General features: G+C 33.9%; 1 protein-coding gene across 4 annotated transcripts in view; it reads right to left on the bottom strand.

Moving 5' to 3' along the window:
* Positions 1-22,393, bottom strand: part of PCDH17 (protocadherin 17) — a 109,394-nt gene that overhangs the window by 50,482 nt on the left and 36,519 nt on the right. Inside the window, exons 2-4 of one of the 4 annotated variants that reach the window (XM_069602164.1) lie at positions 21,070-21,128; positions 20,764-20,933; positions 15,761-16,186 (exon numbers count right to left, since the gene is read on the bottom strand). In XM_069602164.1, coding sequence (XP_069458265.1) covers positions 16,179-16,186; positions 20,764-20,933; positions 21,070-21,128 — 237 coding nt within the window. In that variant the 3' untranslated portion in view covers positions 15,761-16,178. Of the gene's footprint in view, positions 1-15,760; positions 16,187-20,763; positions 20,937-21,069; positions 21,129-22,393 lie in introns of those variants that run through there. The other 3 variants (XM_069602163.1, XM_069602162.1, XM_069602161.1) reach the window with 3 other exon arrangements.

The raw sequence follows: 22,393 nt of genomic DNA on the forward strand, positions 1-22,393 counted from the left end.
GCCAGAGATTGCTCAAACTACCACACAATTGCATTCATCTCACACACTAGCAAAGTAATACTTAAAATTCTCCAAGCCAGGCTTCAGCAATATGTGAACCGTCAACTTCCAGATATGCAACCTGGTTTTAGGAAAGGCAGAGGAAGCAGAGATCAAATTGCCAACATCCGCTGGATCATCGAAAAAACGAAAGTTCCAGAAAAATATCTATTTCTGCTTTATTGACAATGCCAAAGCCTTTGACTGTGTGGATCACAATAAACTGGAAAATTCTGAAAGAGACGGTAATACCGTACCACCTGACCTGCCTCTTGAGAAACCTGTATGCAGGTCAGGAAGCAACAGTTAGAACTGGACATGGAACAGACTGATTCTAAATAGGAAAAGAAGTACATCAAGGCTGTATATTGTCACCCTGCTTATTTAACTTATATGCACAGTACATCATGAGAAACGGGCTGGAGGAAGCACAAGCTGGAATCAAGATTGCAGGGAGAAATATCAACAACTTCAAATATGCAGACGATACCACCCTTATAGCAGAAAGTGAAGAAGAACTAAAGAGTCTCTTGATGAAAGTGAAAGTGGAGAATGAAAAAGTTGGTTTAAAGCTCAACATTCAGAAAACGAAGATCATGGCATCCGGTCCCATCACTTCATGGCAAATAGATGAGGAAACAGTGGAAACAGTGGCTGACTTTATTTTGAGGGGGCTCCAAAATCACTGCAGATGGTACCTGTAGCCATGAAATTAAAACATGCTTACTCTTTAGAAGGAAAGTTATGAGCAACCTAGACAGCATATTAAAAAGCAGAGACATTACATTGCTGACAAAGTTCCATCTAGTCAAGGCTATGGTTTTTCCAGTAGTCTTGTGTGCATGTGAGAGCTGGACTATAAAGCTGAGTGCCGAAGAATTGATGATTTTGAACTGTGGTGTTGGAGAAGACTCTTGAGAGTCCCTTGGACTGCAAGGAGATCTAAACATTCCATCCTAAATGAGATCAGTCCTGAGTGTTCATTGGAAGGACTGATGCTGAAGCTGAAACTCCAATACTTTGGCCACCTGATGCAAAGAGCAGACTCATTTGAGAAGACCCTGATGCTGGGAAAGACTGAGGGCAAGAGGAGAAGGGGATGACAGAGGATGAGGTTGGATGGCATCACCAACTCAATGGACATAAGTTTGTGTAGACTCTGGCAGTTGGTGATGGACAGGGAGGCCTGGAGTGCTGCGGTTCATGGGGTCGCGAAGAGTCAGACATGACTGAGAGACTGAACGGAACTGAACTGAACTGATACAGAGCAACAATGAATGTGAGGCCCTTTCCCCTACCCAGACTATCATTTTTTTCCTTTTTTTTTTTGTTTTGTTTTTAAATTTTATTTTTCTTCATTTTGTCTTATTCCATTTATTCTTTTTTTATTATATTATTTTTTTACTTTACAATACTGTATTTGTTTTGCCATACATCAACATGAATCCGCCACAGGTGCACATAAGTTCCCACTCCTGAATCCCCTTCCCACCTCCCTCCCTATACCATCCCTCTGGGTTATCCCAGTGCACCAGACCCAAGCATCCTATATCCTGTATCGAACCTAGACTGGTGAAAAAATTGTCAAAGTCATCAGGTAATGTTTTCTAAACATCATAACACCTGAGATTCCCAGACCATTCTCTGAAGATTTAGTTCAGTAGATTGGAGCCAGGCCTGAGAATTTACATTTAGGCTTTTCACACAATTCTTAATATTACCTAGCATTTGGAATCTATGTCATACACAAAAGCCAAAATGAAACAAACAAAAAAGCTCCCATTGTTATGTGGTGGTTGTTTAAAAATTATTATTAAATACTTTCAAAATTTTGAAAATAGCACAAAGAACTCCCACATGTCCTTCACGGTATTTCCCAGTTTTAACAATTTGTTCCATTTGCTTTATTATTCAGAGAATCATTTTATAGCTATTCTTTTGGTGATGCTACTTTAGAATTTTTGTTAATGAAGAGTTGGTTTCTTTCATAAGAATGACCCTAAAGAGCCAGTCAAGTCTATAAAACACAAATTTAAATCCATTTGAGACTGTGTTTAATCAAAATTTATTTCTAACTTGAAGACTTTAAATGGTCTACAAAAACATTCTGGGAAACTTGGTAGACATCAAACAATATTGACATCAAACAATTCCTATTGTTCCAAACAATAAGAATATAAGTTTCAGTGCCCTCTCTCAAGTCATTACTGGTGTTTTGTGGGTCAATTTCAAATTCGATTAATTCCAAACCATTTTCCTTTCTTTAAAAGTTTCAGAAGTAATTTATTTTCCACTTGTGAAATACAGAACATAAAATTACTTTTAATAATCAAAGGTAGAAATGTAAATGAGAATAAAATAAAAGTTAACTACCTAAAATTTCATTTCATCAAATGAATTTGGAATTGGAGCAGTGTGCCATTCTTAGACTTCTTATAACCATTAATTAATATTCTGAATATGAATTAGAGATTACTGATTAAGAGATGTCTGGCAACTGGAAATTTTCCTATTTTACTCCTCATTCTTAGTTTATGCATTAAGAGGTATGGTTCATGATGCACTTATGAGGAAATATGAATATTTAAAATAAAAGACCAATCATTATCATAACAAAAAAAAGTTGTAAAACAGACCACAGTGACATTCTAGGCTCAAAAATTCCAAACATTCTTTGTTCATTGCTCAAGAGATTTCAAATTATTTAACCAAAGGATATTCCTGTAGGAAATGATTAAATTTTCATTTAACCTTGGGAACTCAAATTTATCTTCCTTTACTTTAACCAGTATAACACTATCAGCAATTGTAATTTCTAAGTCTAAAATTACATTTTAGTTTTATTCTATATGCAGTTTGTTATGTCATACATCTCTCCTCTAAATCACCCACACTTTGTTTCTCTGATAGGTTTCATATCTAATAAACTGACAAATACTGTTAATTACTTGATTGTATTGTGTCAAATCTTTATCTTTCCAGTCATACTGACTACCACATTAATTCTGCCTTTATCACTTTGTATGGAAATTACTGAATCAGATTGATCTTTTGGAAATCACCACTCCCTTCCTACAATTTGTCTGTGCAGTAGTAGGAAATGGTGTCTCTAAATGATTGCATTAATTACACTAGTCTCCTGCCCACACATTTTCAATGTCCCCCTACTTGTCATTAAAAATGCTAAAATACTTCAGTTAATATCTAAAGTTCTGCACAATTTGGTATCCTCATTTTTTTCTCTTCCAAAGTTAATAATTTTTAAAATAATTTCAAAATTTCAGAAGTTTTAGATTTACAGAACAATGGCAAGGATACTAGAGAGTTGCATGGATCTCTCGCAAAATGGGCCTATCTTAACATCATTATTTTACTGATAAAATAATGTCCATACTTTATTCAGATTTTACCTCATGCCATTTTTCTCTTCAAGGATTCCATGCAGGATATCATTCTTCACTATTTTTATCGATTTGAAGGGAATATAAATTCCATCCTACAACTTTCCCAGGTGTAGGTAAGATATACTTTTATCTCACCTAAGTTTTAAAGCTTATTTCCACATAGCTGCTGATTTTTCACATGGTAGATCTAAGTTGTGTATTCAGACTGATATGTCTCAGTAACAAAAAGTCAAATTAGATGTTCCAAGAACTTTTAATAGCACAAACATCTACTGAGGTGAGCAACAAAAGATCAGGACTTAGGTTTGTTTTGTGTATAATGTCTTTCCCTAGTGCCATGTACGGTTTCTGGAACAAATAAATGTTTAATCCTTTAATATAAACTATATTTGAGAAGATAGAAAAAATATGCATCACTTTGAGGTGTCAGTTTAATTTATACATCAATATAATTATTACCAAGTGTACATTAATATAATTATTACTAAGTAGGTTTATTTACCTTTTTGAATATTTTAATGGATATTGAACATTAAGAACAGAAGCAGAACTATAAAAGGGTACTTATAGTTGTAAAGGAACAAACTACTTTTAGTCTCCCTTAAATTAGACACAAATTATAGATAACACACTAATTACTATCTATCACATCTACTTATCTTTGAAGATGTTAATAAGGATTTATATAGCAACATACTATTGACTCATTTGAATTTCAGTACATCTTTGAATTAAAACAAGATAAAAATCTATCTTCTTTTAAAGTAATTCATGATACAGATAGGTTCCTCCCCCATATAGAATTACTGACTGTACTGTGTTATTATTAAAGGGAAATTGAGTAGTTTAACATTATTGAATTAATACCAGAGAAAAACTGGTTATATCTGAAGGAAATGAGAGCAAATCACTCAAACGCTGATTTAATGGTATTAATAAAAGTATACAGAGTGTTAAAATTAACGGATGTAATAAATATACTGAAATGAATGTACATATTTATATTCAAAACACAATTCCAAAAGCAAATTAAGAAAAACATGTAACCTCTATTCATAAAAACATATTACTCAAAACGTAAAAGGGCCTCCCTGATGGCTCAGAACGTAAAGAATCTGTCTGCAATATAGGAGACACAGGAGATATGGGTTTGATCCCCGGGTTGGGAATATCCACTGGAGGAGGAAAATGGCAACTCATCTAGTATTCTTGCCTGAAAAACTCCCATGGACAGAGGAGCCTGGCAAGCTATAGTCCATGGGGTCGCAAAGAGTCAGACTCAACTGAGCAACTAATGTACATTCATAACCTAAAAATCAGTAAATTGCCCTATGGCTTTTTAATAAGCTTCTCTTTTTATTCTTTTCCACATTCAAAATTTTGTAAATGATGGTTAATAAAATATTGTCATGTGGACATAGAAATAATTAGGTTGTTAATGGCTTTTGAATACTCTTGTGCTAATAAATCTATTTGAAGACACATTATATATTGTTCGTACATTTTGTAATTTCAAGGACAAGTCTCTAGTAACCTGATATAATTTCCAAGCACAATTACAATACATTGGAGAAGTTAATGATATTCTCATGGATATAGGCTAAGTGTAATTTTAAAAAAAATAAGCTTTGGTCATTTAAATATTGAAGATAAATATATGTGAACACAAACTCGCCTATGTTTTCATACAAACATGTGTGGGTATAAAACAGAAAATAAATTTGTGTAGGTATAAAACAGAAAATAAATATTAATCAAAAGATAGAAAGTCACAGTTATATCCCATAAAAAAAACTAGTAGTAAGTGTATTTCCTAACCTCTGGAGTTTTATGTAGCCTAGTTTTTAAAAATCTCAATATCTTATAGAAGCAAAGAGAGAGCAAAAACATACTATTGGTGTTCTCAGTAAAATGCAAGGAAGAAATCTAGAAAACTTTGGCTTTCAGAGTGTTGTTTCTTTAACCTTTATTATTTTAAATATATGTTCTTGTATGAATTCAAGGGGATCTCTCATCATGCCCTGAAGAACTACACTTTCTCTTCTTTTTAGTAACTATTCAATGTATGAGTACTTTCATGCCTTTTCTTAGTATCATCTATTATCACTTTTGGCAAAGCCTTCATTTCCACTATTATTTTTACCACATCTCTATTACTTCAGGTGGATTGATATAAACTGACACTATTAAAAATCAGTACATGTATTTTCACCAACAATGTATTTTCACCCCAGGATATAATCCATGGGGTCGCAAAGAGTGGGATACGACTAACATGTATGCATGCATGCACACATCAGCATTTCACAAATAAATGAACACTACCTGCTGGGATTAAAATCTCATTATTTTACTGCAAATGTAGCTCTGGGCCCAGTGACATGAAGGAGCACTTCTAAGGCCTATGGAATCTTTACCTGCCCAACCTTGGTCTGGTTGCTGCACTCACTCACAAGATAAGCTTTCATTTTGCTAATTTGTCTCCAGTATTTCATAGAATTTGTTCCATTTTTGCTCCATTTTAATTGAACAAAAACTTTGATCAAATATCTAGAGAACTGTGACATTTCTTAAGAATGTATATGGACTCTAGTGTTTTACAAATTATGGATTGTGAATAAAGCAGAATTAAATTCGTGTCTATAGTAGATAACTTGAAGTAGTCTGTCATAGGCTTAAAAGTAAACTAATGCTAGAGCTTGATACAGATAGCACTTTAAAAACAAAACGTATTTTATTACTCAAAAATAGTAAAAGTATCTTTTTTATCAAACGATGGAAATGAATGGGGAGGTAGAACACATATCTGGAACTATCTTGTTATATTCTTTGTTTAACAGCAATTACACATTGATAAAAAAAAATAGCCTTCACAGACGAAGGTGATTTTTCAAAGTATATGCAAAGTATTTTTCAAATAGTATCAAAATGTTAGCATGGCAAGTGTTGTGTCTTTTGTCTAATGACTAGGTTAACTGCAGGATCTGTAGAGCTGAAATAAATGTTATTTGGGGTAAAGACAAACAGTGTATATAAGGATGAAAAAACAATCATCTCACTATCAGATACCACTGCAGAGGAAGTCATAACGATGATAATAATAAAACGATGGCAAAGAGATGACTTTATGTGCTACTGAAGAGCCGCTCATATCTCTGTATACTTAGACATACATCATCAGATTCAACTCTACTTTCAAAAGTAAGATATCCTATTTTCAATTTAGAAATACTAGTATAACTTCCCTGTGAACTCTCCTTTGCACATTGTTATTGAAGACTATAAATAAGCAAAAAGGACCAGAATGAAGAGAGCACACACATGACATCAGGGCGACAAGGGCTACACTGCTGAGGGCATCAACCACGGGTAAGCTACTTCAGCCCTTTATGCTCAGGTTTTTCATCTACTAGAGATAACAGTCATTTCACCAACTTGCCATAAGGACAAACTTGCATAAAGGTGCTTGGTGCAGTCCTTGACATATAGTAGAAACTGTTTATTTTCTTTTTAGTGACCTGTAACTATTAGCTGTTCTTTTGTTATCTGATTGGATAAGTCTATACAGTTTGTTATACATTTATAATCTTTTAAGGGTTTCATTAAGATAGATATTTAAGGTAGAGTGTTCAGCTCTGCTATAAATAAAAATGAAAGAGAAAAATCAACTTTGTTCATAGCTGACAGACACAAATAGATGGTCCTTTGAAGTGAATAATCTGTATTTTGAGTTACATTTATTGCTCAGAATGATTTCAATGAAAACTCTTGAGCTCAGAAATTAAATTACATTATAATACACAAAAATTAGAAAATATTAAACATGCTACTGTCCCTTTGAAATTTGATGAATGATTAGTCTTGGCCTTTGATTTCCAACCCTTCTCTGGTATAATATTAATTGAATCATCTACAACAAAATTCTGATCAAGTAACTCTACTCAAAGTTTTTAATGGCCTATATAAGTAGATTCAAAATTCTTAGTATAGCATTTAAGGTGTTCATAATCTGACCCTAGTCCTTTTATTGGGTCCAACTACTCTCCATTATAACTCTATACACCAAACTCCAATAAAAATATCCCTATTTATCTGCCACTCCTGGATCATGCTATGAAAGAAATTGAAAGGGAAGTTGCTCAGTCATGTCTGACTCTTTGCATCCCATTGGACAGTAGCCCACCAGGCTTCTCCGTCCATGGGATTCTCCACGCAAGAATACTTGAGTGGACTGCCATTTCCTTCTCCAGGGGATCTTCCCAACCCAGGAATCGAACCCAGGTCTCCTGCATTGCAAACAGAAGTTTTACTGTCTGAGCCACCAGGGAAACCTGGATCATGCTATGACTTGTGACATTTCTAGCATGATCTTGGATCTTGCTATTATCCTATCTTCAGACATTCAATTCACCTATATCCTGCAATCCTACTCTACTTACAAGACACTATTAGAGGCTCATCTAATTCATGAAGTAATTCTCTATTCATTTCTCCAGCAGAATTAATTTTATTTTTACTTATTACATATATTACGTATTTAACAAATGGAACTATACCTAGATGGACAGAGGAATGACAACTTCAAAAACTAAACACCTTGAAGGCACAGTCATATACATGGGTACTGAAACAAAATGTATGGAATTAATTCATTCATATATTAATGCTAATGAGAGTCATTCCTGAACAGGAGTCACAACTCAAAGAGTGAAAAATAAAGTTATCAGGTATATTTACTTAAGATTCAATATGTTGTCTATTGTTTTCCAACCGTGTGGAGGAACACATGTCATGAAGGCATTCTGCACGTATTAAAATTTTCTGAAGTTTTCGTGCCATCCTTATTTTAAATATCTTTAAAAATGTCAGCTTTTAGAGGTAAAAGCTCAGATGACTATAAAAGGATATTATGTAATAAACACGGTAATTAAAATTAGGAAGGAAATGACTCAGGGCAAAAACAAAACAGTTTCATCTCTCAGTATGAATTTTCAAAACCTCAAAAAAAAAAAAATCCAGGGCAGAGGAATCAATCTCCATGAAATATATATTTTGTTTCAAAAGTATATCCTGTATCAGAGGTAGGAGGGCTTTTGTTAACTGTCTACAAATCCTAAAAGTACTACTCAAAATCTTCTTATGATATGATTAAACATTTAAGTGTCCTTCCCAAAGTAAGTATTTATCACATGAAAATGATTACAGAATATTTTAATCTCCATTTGATCTTAAGACTCCCCCCACTGCAGATTTCTATTATGACTTAATAGGAAACTCGATTAAATAGTTTCTCTTGTTAATATATATATTTATCATCATGTTACTACTGGGATCATCATCACTACTATTAGTTATCAAGAGTTTAAAGAATGAAAAGCTCCAATATGCAAATTGAGTACAAGCCTACAATTTCTTGCCCATTTTGAAATCAGAAAACCATTTCAGGTCTGGATGTTATTTTGCTACTCATTTGGTGGAAAAAACTAACTTGAATTGACATAGGCTTATCTATATTATTCATTTATTCCATTTAGTGTGAATATTTAAGGCTTTTGACTGCAAAACTGATAATGTGTTTAATTGCAAGTACTGGCACAGATTGCAGTGGGGCTAAAACATAAAATATGGTATACGCAATATATCATCTTTCTAAGTGGAACTTGAAACAATATAATTCTAGAAAAATCTAGACTGTAGGCTTACACATCAAAACATCTTTCTGGAAAACTCCAAGCAAGCTATAAAATTGAAAAGTACATGAGGAGATAATTTAAATATGGTAATGCCTTCGGGTTGGTATAATATATATTTTTATTTTTTCAACAATTACAAATATGAAATAATAGCAGTATCTGTTTTTGACAGATGTTCATCTTGCAATAGATTATCTTGGTAATTGTCTGAACTCCTCTAGCTTTCCACAAATCCGAGTGTCATCTATATTATACAAGTGTTTCTGTGAAATAATGAGCTTAATGAAATCTGCTTTCCACTTTATAGAGAAGATCAGAACCAACAATCACTTTACTTTTGCCTCTACATTCCTGTTTATCTTTTCAAGTCTTCTGTTATCTTTCCCTTACAGAAAAAGAGTTTATCTTCACTTTAAAGCTAGCCTCCCCTTTTATGCTCGAATAATATCTATTTAATTCAATTGTTCAATAATTCCTTCTAGGTGGATTATTTATTTCAGTATATTGATACTCAGTTACCTTGAATAATCAAAGCAATTTCCATCTATAATACCACCTTCTTTAGATATTTTCCCCCCTTTCTTTCTCTTATTCCATTATTATCTTGGAATAAGAAAAATGTCTATCCCCATTTCCTGATGATGCTTCAGTGGTATAATCTTTAAAAATCTGTTTCCCTTTTTCATTACCCCATCATAACTTCTTTCATGGAAACCTAGATAAACCTGTAGTAATCAGATTGAATAGGTGTCCGTGAGCCTCTTTTTTTTTTTTTTTAATTTCTCTAGAGTCAACACGCTTCTTGTCTCTCTGACCACTGTGACACTATCACTGCCTATTTCCCCTTCTTTACTGGCCACTCTTTCCTGTTTCCATTTGCATATTTTCTTCCTTCTACAAGTTTTCCTCTAGATACACTGAACTATTCATTATCCCCTAAATATTACTTCTGAATCCTATGGTTGTTTTATGGATTTGTTCTATTTCTTCTATCTCAGAGTAAAAACTTTGTTCATTCCTTAAACCCTAGCTCAAATTTCATCTTATGTATGGAGTCTTCCTGGAATAATGATCAGTATTCTATCCCTTCTTTTGAAACTTTCACACTTTTATTTATACCTAATCAATAGCATGTTACTTTCTACATTTTATATTTTCTGACTATAAGTTCTATGAGAATTGGGGTCATGACTCTGAAGAGGGTTCATCTGAGAATCACATTCTCATTCATATATAAGGTTCATGTGAACAAGAATATTTATTCTGCTTATTATTCCATCCTCAGCATTTGGAGAAGTTCCTGACACATACCAAAAACCTAACAAATATTTGTTGAATAAATATTCAGCAGAGCATCTAAGACAGTGTCATATACTATATATACTAAGTCACTGCAGTCATGTCCAACTCTGCAACCCCATAGACTGTAATCCCTCAGGCTCTTGGGATTCTCCAAGGGATTCTCCAAGCAAGAAGGAGCCTATTATACAGAGTGAAGTAGTCAGAAAGAAAAACACCAATACAGTATACTAATGCATATATATATGGAATTTAGAAAGATGGTAACAATGACCCTATATGCGAGACAGCAAAAGAGACACAGATGTAAAGGATAGTCTTTTGGTCTGCTTTGGTGGGAGAAGGCAAGGGTGTGATGATTTGAGAGAATAGCACTGAAACATGTAAATTACCATATGTGAAACAGATCACCAGTCCAGGCTCGATGCATGAGACAGGGTGCTCGGGGCTGGTACACTGGGATGACCCTGAGGGATGGGATGGGGAGGGAGGTTGGAGGTGGGATTCAGGATGGGGAACACATGTACAACCATGGTTGATTCATGTCAATGTATGGCAAAAACCACTACAATATTGTAAAATAATTAGCCTCCAATTAAAATAAATTAATTATTTTTTTAATTTTTTTTTAGTTTTTTATTTTTTAAATTTTAAAATCTTTAATTCTTACATGCGTTCCCAAACATGAACCCCCCTCCCACCTCCCTCCCCACAACATCTCTCTGGGTCATCCCCATGCACCAGCCCCAAGCATGCTGCACCCTGCGTCAGACATAGACTGGCGATTCAATTCTTACATGATAGTATACATGTTAGAATTCCCATTTAAAAGAATACTGGAGTGGGTGGCCATCCCCTTCTCCAGGGGATCTCCCCATATACTATACACATACACATAATAAATAAGAAATGCATAATAAATATACACAATAAATACACAAAAAATACTGAGTTACAGTAAAAATTCAAAATATATGATTTCAGGTAAATGTTCCTTTTTTTTTAAATGGTGAGTTCTGGAATCATACATTTATGCCAGTGATGTGAGATCATGCATTCGGAACTGTCCTCAGATTTTGTTTTGAATAAAATCAGACTTGTCTACATTGGCTTGATGAATTGATTTAATTTGGCTCTCGATTATGATGGTTGGAAATGAAATCTAAAAACTCTTGGCTTCAGTCAAATAATTCATGTAGCTGTCCTCCAGATTTTGCCTTGTCATAGAACATACAGATTATGCCTTGTCTCTTTGCTGATTGAACAACTGTTGAACTTTACTCTTTCCCAACTTCTTACTGTTGTTTTAGCCAGATTCTAGCATGGATCCTATTGTCTTTTCTCTCAATAATCCTTGTCATCGGTTTACTTTAAGTATGATACTATGTCAATGGTTTCTGTGTTTATATCGCCAACCTCTCCTCTCATTCAGCTCAGTTCAGTCGCTCAGTCACGTCTAACTCTTTGAGATCCCATGGACCGCAGCACGCCAGGCTTCCCTGTCCATCACCAGCTCCGGGAGGTTACTCAAACTCAGGTCGGTGATGCCATCCAGCCATCTCATCCTCTGCCGTCCCCTTCTCCTCCCACCCCTAATCTTTCCCAGCATCAGGGTCTTTTCCTCTCATTACCAAATGGTAATTTAAGTCGTCTCTCTGTTAATCTTCTAAATGGTTTTGACTTTCCAAATGCTTTCCCCATGATACTCTCACCCTGTGTCTACCACTTTACTAAAACTCAGTTACCCAAGTCACAATCCTAAAATTCATTATCACACCAAGTTGTATACTACCTCACTGCTTTCTGAAACTTTTCTCAAAGATCTATCAAATTGAAGTTTTCTCCTTGTTTGTTTTCTCTCTAGCATTCTTGAATGGTAAATTTCTTTATTAAATTGATTCCTATGTACAAATAAACATTGATCTTTTAGAGAAAAAGCTAACATCTCAAATATTTATGTGTTAATTTACTATATGTGGTATATACTACATAAGACTTACTTAAATGCATTAAAATGCACTAAATAATTCAAGTGATATTCCATTTACTTGGGCATCAAATTATTTTTTTCCTTTAGAAATCCTTATATCAAAATCAATTTCAAGTGAATACTAAGCAATTCATTATAATCATAAAAGTAATGACGTATACTAAAACTTTTGAATCTTCCACTTTGTTCCATTTCTTTCTTTACCTCTCTAGGCCTCATACTGTCTTGCGTTGTGTTACTTGCCCAGCTTTCTAATTGTATTCCTATTTCCCAAGACACTGCCATAACTAGCATACCGTTACCTCCTAGGGCTGCATTTCAGTGGTCCCATCATTGGGCTTCTACTCACCTCCCCAGGCTCTATTCTGCATTTCTATTCTCACACATCTCTACTCACATGCCTCTAAGCAGCCTGCCAAACTCTGCTTCCTTTCCTGTGTTTCTGAGAGTGCCTGTCATGTTCCCACCCACCCCAGCTTCACTCTGCCAAATGAGCTAAACATATGCTAAAGAATCAGCTCTGATGTCTTCTTCTCCAGGAATGTTCTTTGATCCTCCAAATCCGGGCAGGGTTTCCATTCTCCTGACTCCATTAATACTCAGGGGAAACATCTCAGTGCACCAATCTCATGATTGTATGTCAGATTCCCTTAATACAGTGTGAACTTCTTGAGGACCCAGCCTGTGTTTTCATATATCTTTGTATCCCTGACACAATCATTTATTAAAATACTGAACGAATGAATGAAAATCTCTTTTGGCACCACCATTCCTTAGCATGCTAAGAAGGTATCAAGGACCCACAGTTAGGAGAGATATAGGTAATATATCCAGATTGAAAATAATATTTATTTCAGAATGCCTGGTGACAAAAAATCCAGAAGCATCAATATATAGCTTAAGGAATGATACATTTAATTGATCTTTTGGAACTTTAATTCAATATCTTTATTCAATATATATAAGATATATGAATATGTGAAGTATTTATTCAATATCTATGAAAGAATCAAGCTCTGGAGCATGGCAGTTGACTTCTTCAGATTAATAAGGAAAGAAGTATGATGATGAATCTGAAGGGCCTCTTCAGAGGTTTTGAGGTGTCTATTAATGTGACACAGGAGTGACACAGAAGAATGGAAAGGGCTCTAGACAGAAAATTATAAACCTGGAACGAGTACTACCTCTTTGGCTAGCTTGACGACCCCATGGAAGTCAATCTATTTTCTTGTCTACACAATAGAGGAGTTATACTTCAAGGATTCCTACCATGAAGTTTTGTAATATGGCTTTCAAAAGAATAGAGAACCTTCAATATTAGAACATGTTATTAAAGTGAAATAACAGGAAATTACTGGGAGGTTTTAGATCAAATGACATGATTTTCTTGCAGTTCTTAATTAACAAAGGAGCTGATAACCATTTTATATTTTTAGCATTTATGGGCACACTCCTGCTTTCATAAAAATGCATATGACTTGTATAGAATTTTATTTATAAAAATTTAAAAAAATACATTGGGATTATTTATAAATATTATTTAAAAATTTAAAATCCTCTAGTTGATTGGGAATATTTGAGAGTGTGTAATTCTAAGGCTGGGGAGGGTTCCGTTGCCCCTAGTATACGGCAAAACTAGTTTCAAAAGTTTGGGAAATACTCTCCCAACATTTCTTAATTGGGATGTTTCAGCAAAAGTCATTGCTGTGCTTATTAAAAGCAAGAGAATCTCAAAATCACATTGAGTCTATAGTAAATCATGCAACACTTGTTAGAAAGGCTTTACGACGAGCAACAAATGTGAGGGTGATAAAATCTCTCTATTTTCATGATACCAGATGCTGAATTCTAGAAGCAGATGTTTGCACATGAGAAAAAGAGATGTCATTGAAACTATTAAAGTTAGGTGAACTATGGGACAGTTGCAAAGCCTGGTAAGCAAAAATAAAGTGAAGCTGCTCACAGTTTGAGAAACATTTTTTCTAGTAAAATTTAAAGCCAGATGAATTTGGAAGGTCCTAAAAGACAGCACAGGGAGGTGGCGAAAATGATATTACAGTGTTCTTGGATAGATGCAGCCTAATAAAAACTCACAGGGCTTGAAAATAATATGAATTCTTGGCAAATAATACAATTTCTTAAACACCATGTATGCAAATCATAAAGCAAAAGTTCCTCTAAAATTTCGTAAATTATTTCTCTCTGGCATTAAATATTTAACAGTTCCTTCCTGTCCCCTATATATGGCTGTAATTTTCCATTCCCTTCCTAAGACAAATTTCCTATTGTTTATAGCAACATTTCTTTTAAAAATTATTTTCAGAGACTGCCAGATGGCTGCTGAGAAGATGGACACAGTCACCATCTTCATGTTCTTACTTCTGTAGAAGTAGATTTGCTGTTGCCTGTTCTGGGTAGGCCTGGGAAAATACACTGCTTGATTCAAAGGTAACCATAATGCAGAAGAGAAAACAGAGCAGAAGCTTGAGCATATAGAAGTACTGTGCTGCTGCTGCTGCTGCTAAGTCGCTTCAGTCGTGTCTGACTCTGTGTGACCCCATAGACGGCAGCCCACCAGGCTCCCCCGTCCCTGGGATTCTCCAGGCAAGAACCCTGGAGTGGGTGCCATTTCCTTCTCCAATGCATGAAAGTGAAAAGTGAAAGTGAAGTCACTCAGTCGTGTCCGATTCTTAGCGACCCCACGGACTGCAGCTCACCAGGCTCCTCTGTCCATGGGATTTTCCAGGCAAGAGTACTGGAGTGGGGTGCCACTGCCTTCTCCAAGTACTATGCTAGCACTTTTCTAATCAGGGTCACTTCTAGGGGAAATTGTAACATAGGTCACTTTGGGGTCTGGCCTCCCAACCCTCTGTCTCAATAAGCTCCCCCCAGATCCTGAATGCATGGCTCCCCATTCACTCACATGAACAAGGATCTCAACCTCTACTCTCCTGTTTCCCTACTACTGCTTTCTGAAATAGCTCCTTCGTGGTAAAACAGAGGTTGTGGAAACTGTTTCCTTTCCAGACATAATTAGAAATATGGTGCCATTGCAATCATTATGCAGTGAATTAGGGAGGGAGATTAAAAGGAGTGGACCTCAGAGTCTCACCAAACTCTGAAATCATGTAACAAATACTGCAGTCACTGAAACTAGTATAAACCTGCTATGAAATATGGGGTCCAGAAGCAACATTTAAACACTAACTTAAAGAAAAAAAGGAACAGCTACAAAAAAAAAAAAAATCCCTTAACTTTAGTTTTGTAGTTTTCTAGAATGTCCTCTGAAAAAAAGAAAGGCAACCCTTAAGAATGTGATTCGTTTTAAAACTGAATTCACTGAAGCAAATCTACTTTATTTGGTATTTCATTTATTCTCAATTTTCTGCTGGTTATATTTTTATTAGATTATAATCAAGGATTCCATTGTGAAATGTTTTGAATTCAGAACATAATTTAAGAAGTCAGATTTTTCTGGCAGCAGAGAGAACAGGGGAGACATAGACTTGAACAGAATAAAAGAAATCATAAGGCAATTAAATAAAATAAACAAAAAAGAATGTGAAAGGAACAACTCCTGAAATGTTCTGGAGTCCAGTCATCAGGGAGCGGACCAACAATCTAGCCCCCACAGGGTATTACATTCCATGTGGGTGGTGTTCCATTGCAGTCTCTAGCACAAGCCAGGCCATCAGTACTCAGGATGAACAATGCTACTCCACTAGCATTAGACTTCAACTCAAGGAGTTGGTTTCAGTGAACTATAAAGATATCAGAAGACCGATTATCCTTGAAAAATTGAGAACAGTCACTGAGCTATCAATAAGAAGCTCAGAGAAATTGCTGGTCAGCATTTATAAAAACGCACATTTATTATTTGGGAATCAATAGCGACTACTGAATTTTAGGGGAAGCTTATTACATCTTTTAAAAGAAAAAAAAAAGCAATTATTGCTACCAATCAAAATACTTTACAGGGTTTTTGATGGATAGAAATTCAAGGGCACTGTACTTCCTTGAAGTCAAAGTATAAATGGTATTCTGAGGTATAAGTTGTAAATTACCTTCACAAATTTTTGAAAAAGTTTTTCTTCTTTGTAAAATTGTGACTCTTGTTTACAGAAGTAACATTATACATTTTTATTAGTTCTTGATATAAATTAGTTTTTCTCATTCCAAAATATAAAATCAGCAGAATAAGATCAAATGTATTTTAATCAATTTTCTGTATCATTTTCCGATAATGACATTAAATAATATGTGTGTGTGTGAACGTGCTAGTATGGGCAGCATATGAATTCCAAAACATTCAGATTGTTTTACTATTATCTCCCTCCTCTTTCTATCTAACAACTAACCTACCTATCTACATTCAATATTTGATGGAGAATATATGGGGAAAAATCTAATTGACAGGCAGACAGAAAACTGAACTCAAATAGTAAGAAACTAAGTACATTCTTTGAGAGGTGTTTTTTTTTTTAATCACACTAAGAGAAACTAAAACTAACTAACTAAACTAACTTCTTTCTATTAGAGGATTTATTAACATAAAGTCCTTAAAGCTATCTTCAGCTATATACCATCAATTAGCTACTGAATCAATTTTTTTTTTCTAAAATAATGGGCAACACATACTAGTGCTGTATATCTGGGATGCTTAAACTGATGGTAGTAAAAGTACAAATAACAGGAATAAAACAAATGGAAAAAAATCTAATGGTACAAAAGAGAAAATAAAATAGCAACAGTTGAGTTAATGAAATAAAATTTCAAGTGTACTAAGCTATTTGCAAAGGGAAATTATTATTAGCATAGAAAATGTCCATTGAAAATATGGAGATTATTTTTTAAATTGATTTTAATTTCTAACTTAAAATAGTATTTTAATTTAGAAATAGAACATCATTTTTCTTAATAGAGATAATGTAAGCAGGGAAAGAAGCCAATTAAATGAATATAAAATATGAAATATAACATGATACAACTTTTTAAAAACTATTAAGGCACTACTATAAATATTTTAGAATGAGCAAAAATGATAAATAGGTTTCTTTTTGTTTCGTTTCTGTTTTAAAGGAAATTTATTTCTATTTTCTAGGAGATATTTTAAGATATTAAAAATTAGTGTTTAACATATGAAACTTGGACATGAGATAATTATTTGAATACTGCTGTCATCTTCTTTCATCTGTAAAGGAAATTACTCTTTATAGGTGTGCATTAAATTAATTTAGCATTGGTGCTTGTGATGCTTTTCAAATAAATTAACAGAGTACAATGACCAAGACAATGGCTGATTGCTTCTTCAAACATTTATTTATTTATTTATTTTTCTGAGTAAGCCATTTGTTATATGAATAGTATAAAGCATTGGTTAAGAGGACAAACCCTGGAGGGATGCTATTTTATTTCTAATGCTGACTTCACTACTTACATCATGGAACATTGACAAAGTTTCTTAACATCTATAAATGTTAGGGGAACTATATTCATCTATTTATAAATGCAATGAATACCAACAAGAATATGTTTTAGCCACTAATAATTCAATGCATATAAGTAATTTTGATATTGTCCCCCAAGGTTCATATACATGAACTCAAGTTTTAACTTAACCTTCAAAGTTTACTTGATATCTAGTCATAGCAATGAATCACAATGTATATTTGAGCAAATTTGACTATTTGGAGATAAAGTTCTATATAAAAGATATAAATTTTGGTCAGATCTAGATCTAAGATAAAATTCCAAACTGCTCTGCAAGTTAACAAGTTCCCCATAGCCCAGTTTTTTTAAATGTAAGATACAAATGCTAGCGATTTTAGAGTTTTCAGGTTAAATAAGCTAATGTTAAAATGAATTTAGCATAGTTTACGGTAAGTAGTAAAAACAATAGAAGTAATAACAATAATAGTAAAACAATAGTAGTAAAAATGCCTCCTCTGCGTCTAGATAGGTAGGTAGATAGGTGTATACATAAGATACATAGATAGGAAAAAGACAAAACTTAAAGGAAGGGAGCCAGGGAGACAAAAAGATGATCTAGGTGATGGACAGAAAAAGACAGACTGGAGGTAGATAGAGAGATAGGTAGGGAGACAGATAAGAGATACAGGTAAATGAGAGAGGAGATAGGAGAGAGACACAGAGAGAGTCCCCATCTCTACCACAGTTACATACAGTTTCTTGAAGGCAGGCTGGAAATCAAATTTATTTTGATGTCCCAAAAGTATCTAATTTTCCTTACTATTGAAAGCATTTAATAGATATTTATTAAATGAATTAATGAGCCAAATCCATCAATCATTCAATCAATGAAATACTTTTTTAGTTAATCCTTCAAAAATCATGTTTAAAGTACAAGTCAGTCTCCTATGTAATTCAGAGATTATCTTCTAAGTGTGGCTTTCAGATTCATAATTTTCTCATGTTTGTTAATAAGGATACATGAAAACTACTTTTTTTTTTACAGGAGACATCTCTATTGGCATTCTTACTTGTAGACTAGAAGTTATTTTATGTGTAATATTAATTAAAATATACATCAACTATATGTTCTTTTAAGAACAAAAGCCATCCTTCTAAGACATTACTTTTTGATACCAAAATAGGAAAAAATAACAGGTTTTCAGTATAAACTATATTTTCAGACATAAATGTCCTTACCTTACAGTTTTTTTTTTTTCATTCTTATCAATTATATTGCTAATTCAGAGTATGGAAAGGAATTAAGAAGTTCATAGTAAGCAGCAGGCTGGTTTTAATTAACAAATTTTCTCATGAAGATATGACAGTAAATGTAAACGCTTTACTTACTCTATACAGCTTTACAAACAGTAGCCAATGAATTACCTGCAAACCACTTTATCACAGACGTAGATTAGTCTGTTAGGCTATGTATTCACATACCAAAATCTAAACATTCATTATCTAAAATGTGCCTAAAATATTTATATGACATTGTATAGTCAAACCCATAAAGACCACATATGTCACATCAAATAATCATTCAAATTTGCAAGAACTGCAAATGTTAGGTAAGTATTCAAATAACTTTTGTTAAAAGTAACTTTTAAAACAATATTGCCTTGTTATGCAAAAACTTGCTACAATATATCTGGCACTTATTACTTAGAAAAGAAGGTTTTGGAGAGGGTCATTCTTAAAATAGGGCCAGCGTAATTATATTGAGTGCAGAAACTTAAATATATATATTTATTAATTTCTGTATTGAATGTATATATATGTGTATATGTGCATATTTGAATCAAAATTTCAACATGATTAGAGAAATTAAAAAGCATGTTATCTGCTGATGTGTATGTGATAGGAGAGATTACACTAGAGGCAAAAATTTAATTTCTATGAATCATCTATCATTAAATGACTTAGAAGAATAAATAAGTAAATTCAAATAGTTTAAATATAGCTCCTCAAAACTTAAATATCAAACATACTTGCATATCATCAATATTTTGAAAACTAATATTAACTAATATAACATGCATTTATAACTCTGAAATTCAATTTATGCAACAGTTCTTTTTACTTTTTATAATTGGATATAAAAAAGGTTTTTCACAGCATCTAAGTCTTACACAAAAGAGTAGCTTAATTTTCTTTGGGTGAATCATTAATAAACATTATACTGTGTTTAAAACAATAAAAATATTGCTATTAATAAAAAGACATATCGAGCTAATGAATTGAAGTTAGACTTTTATAAAAGACGTATATATTCATGAAGAAGCATTTCTTTTTACCTCCATCAGAGTAAACAAGTTCATGTTTATTTGATATCCAGGAAGACTTAGATGTAAATCAAAAGAAGGAGCCAGAACTCTGGCTTAGCTGTTATTTGACTCTTGAAAAACGATTTTGGAGCTAAAACCCACACTAAAAATAATACCAACCTTGCTAAGAGCTATACAATTTCAATCAAGTTTTCATTTCATCTAAATATATTAAATTTATTCATTTAATCTTTATATTAATATATTAAAATGTGCATATCTAGTTAACATATACCATATTTTCCTTTACTAAAATACAAAACAGCAAAGGTTAGTAAATGTTCATAAAAATAAGTATAATCTAGTGACTTTGGAAAAGTTCTCATTCCAGGAAGATTTCAGGCTAGAATCCATGAACTTCATCTTTCTGTGGTTACTGAAGTATTGAAAAATTGCTTTTTGTGTGAGGCAACCTTGGGATTTACTGCTTGTTTTGCTGTATTATAAAAGTTCCATTCGAAGGTGATAAACTACAACTAGTATTCTGAGGTTTAATATTGCTTAAGCTTTATACTTGGTAAGCATTGGAAGGCTTCACTCACCTTGTTCAAGTGGTTGGCTTTTAGTTGAAGTCGTTTTCATCTTGAGCGCCTCCCTAACAGACATGTCACAGCAGGAGCCTTTGTTAGTGTCTTGGTCACTGTCAGCCTGATCACTGTCCCCGTGCCCACTGTCTCTCAGGCTGGCTCTTTCTGGGTCCTTAAACGTGGAGCTACTGAAATACATATAAAGAAAAAGAAGAGAAAGTATTGTCTCTACGAGTTTGAACCTGAAGTGTAGACTCTTGCAAAGCAATTTTGACACGAATGCAAATGGGGAAGCTGAGAAAGTTATTTAATAGGCCTTACCTTTGAACAAACTGCTGCCTGCTGCCCATGTAATTGGGCTCTGCGGGAAAATTGTCTGTCTGCGGAAAAGAAGGAAAAAAATACGTATAGTTGTACACTGGACAAATCTCCTGCAGAGCAACAAGATTTCCTAGTGGAAAAATGATTAATAATTCAAAAATTCCCTTAATCTTCAGATTTGTACATTTTAATTAAATTGGAAATTGCTGACATGTAATTATGTACTCAGAACAATTAAATGATTCCAGTCCACAAATTACCTGTTAAAGTAAACAATGAGCCTGTCATAACTGGCATTCTCTGTTAGTACCAGGATGGATAACACTCTGTATTGTTTCATTACTTAGATATTAAGATTGAACATTTGTGGGAGGAGTGGAAAAATGACCTAATTTCTCTATATTAAAAACATGAATTATTTAATAATACTCATTTTGAAACAAATTTGCATCATCTGCTGGGGTTCTTTGCCCTCCTTGATGTAACATCGTTTAAAGTCATCCCCGCCTTAATTAAGAGATATAGGGCCTTTCCTTCAAATTGTACCAGTGACAAACACACGCATAGCACCTATGACTGGACTCATCTCTGTAATTCATTCTTCGCTGCATCCTTACACTGGAAATTGTACTCAATACAAGGGAGAGGGGTGTTAGCTCTTGATTATTAAAACAAAGTGAAATCAAAATGAGAATTAAAATGTTACTTAAAACATGGAGAATTAAAGACACTGAGAAATGAGACTTGTTTTTGTGGTTGTTTTTACTGCTTCCAAACTGACATGGAGGTCTGCCAAATAGAACTGAATTCTCCTTGTACCATGGAACAGAGTCTTTTGGGAGAAAGAGAGTAGATCTTTCATAGATCTCCCCATACTGTACATTCATACACATTACTTCTTCTTGCAGCTGACTCAGTGACAAAGGTTCTCCTGTTTCCTGCCTCACTTCATATCATACCATTGTGCTCTGAAGCAGCTATGGGTTCCTACAAGATCATCAAGCACACAAGTATCCGTGACACAGAAGCGCATAATTCATGAAGCAGAGGACCCAAGGTAAGGCTTAATGTAGAGCAATGTGTTTTCCTTATAAATAAGGCTAATTTAAACTAATAAGACTCTTTTCTTGTCCCATGTTAATAATTTATTTGGCCTTTTAAACTATTACTGGGAAAAAATTGTTGAGAGTAATAGCTTAGATACTCTCTAAGGTTCACTGTCTGCTAGAAGTTGGGGGACAGGAAAAACTTCCACAAATTTCTTAATCTGTTTCTTGTTGTGATTCTAATGACCTTTGTCAAGATAAATGCAAAGATGATGGTA

This window comes from Ovis canadensis, chromosome 10, assembly GCF_042477335.2.
Source record: "Ovis canadensis isolate MfBH-ARS-UI-01 breed Bighorn chromosome 10, ARS-UI_OviCan_v2, whole genome shotgun sequence".
Classification (NCBI taxonomy): Eukaryota; Metazoa; Chordata; class Mammalia; order Artiodactyla; family Bovidae; genus Ovis; species Ovis canadensis.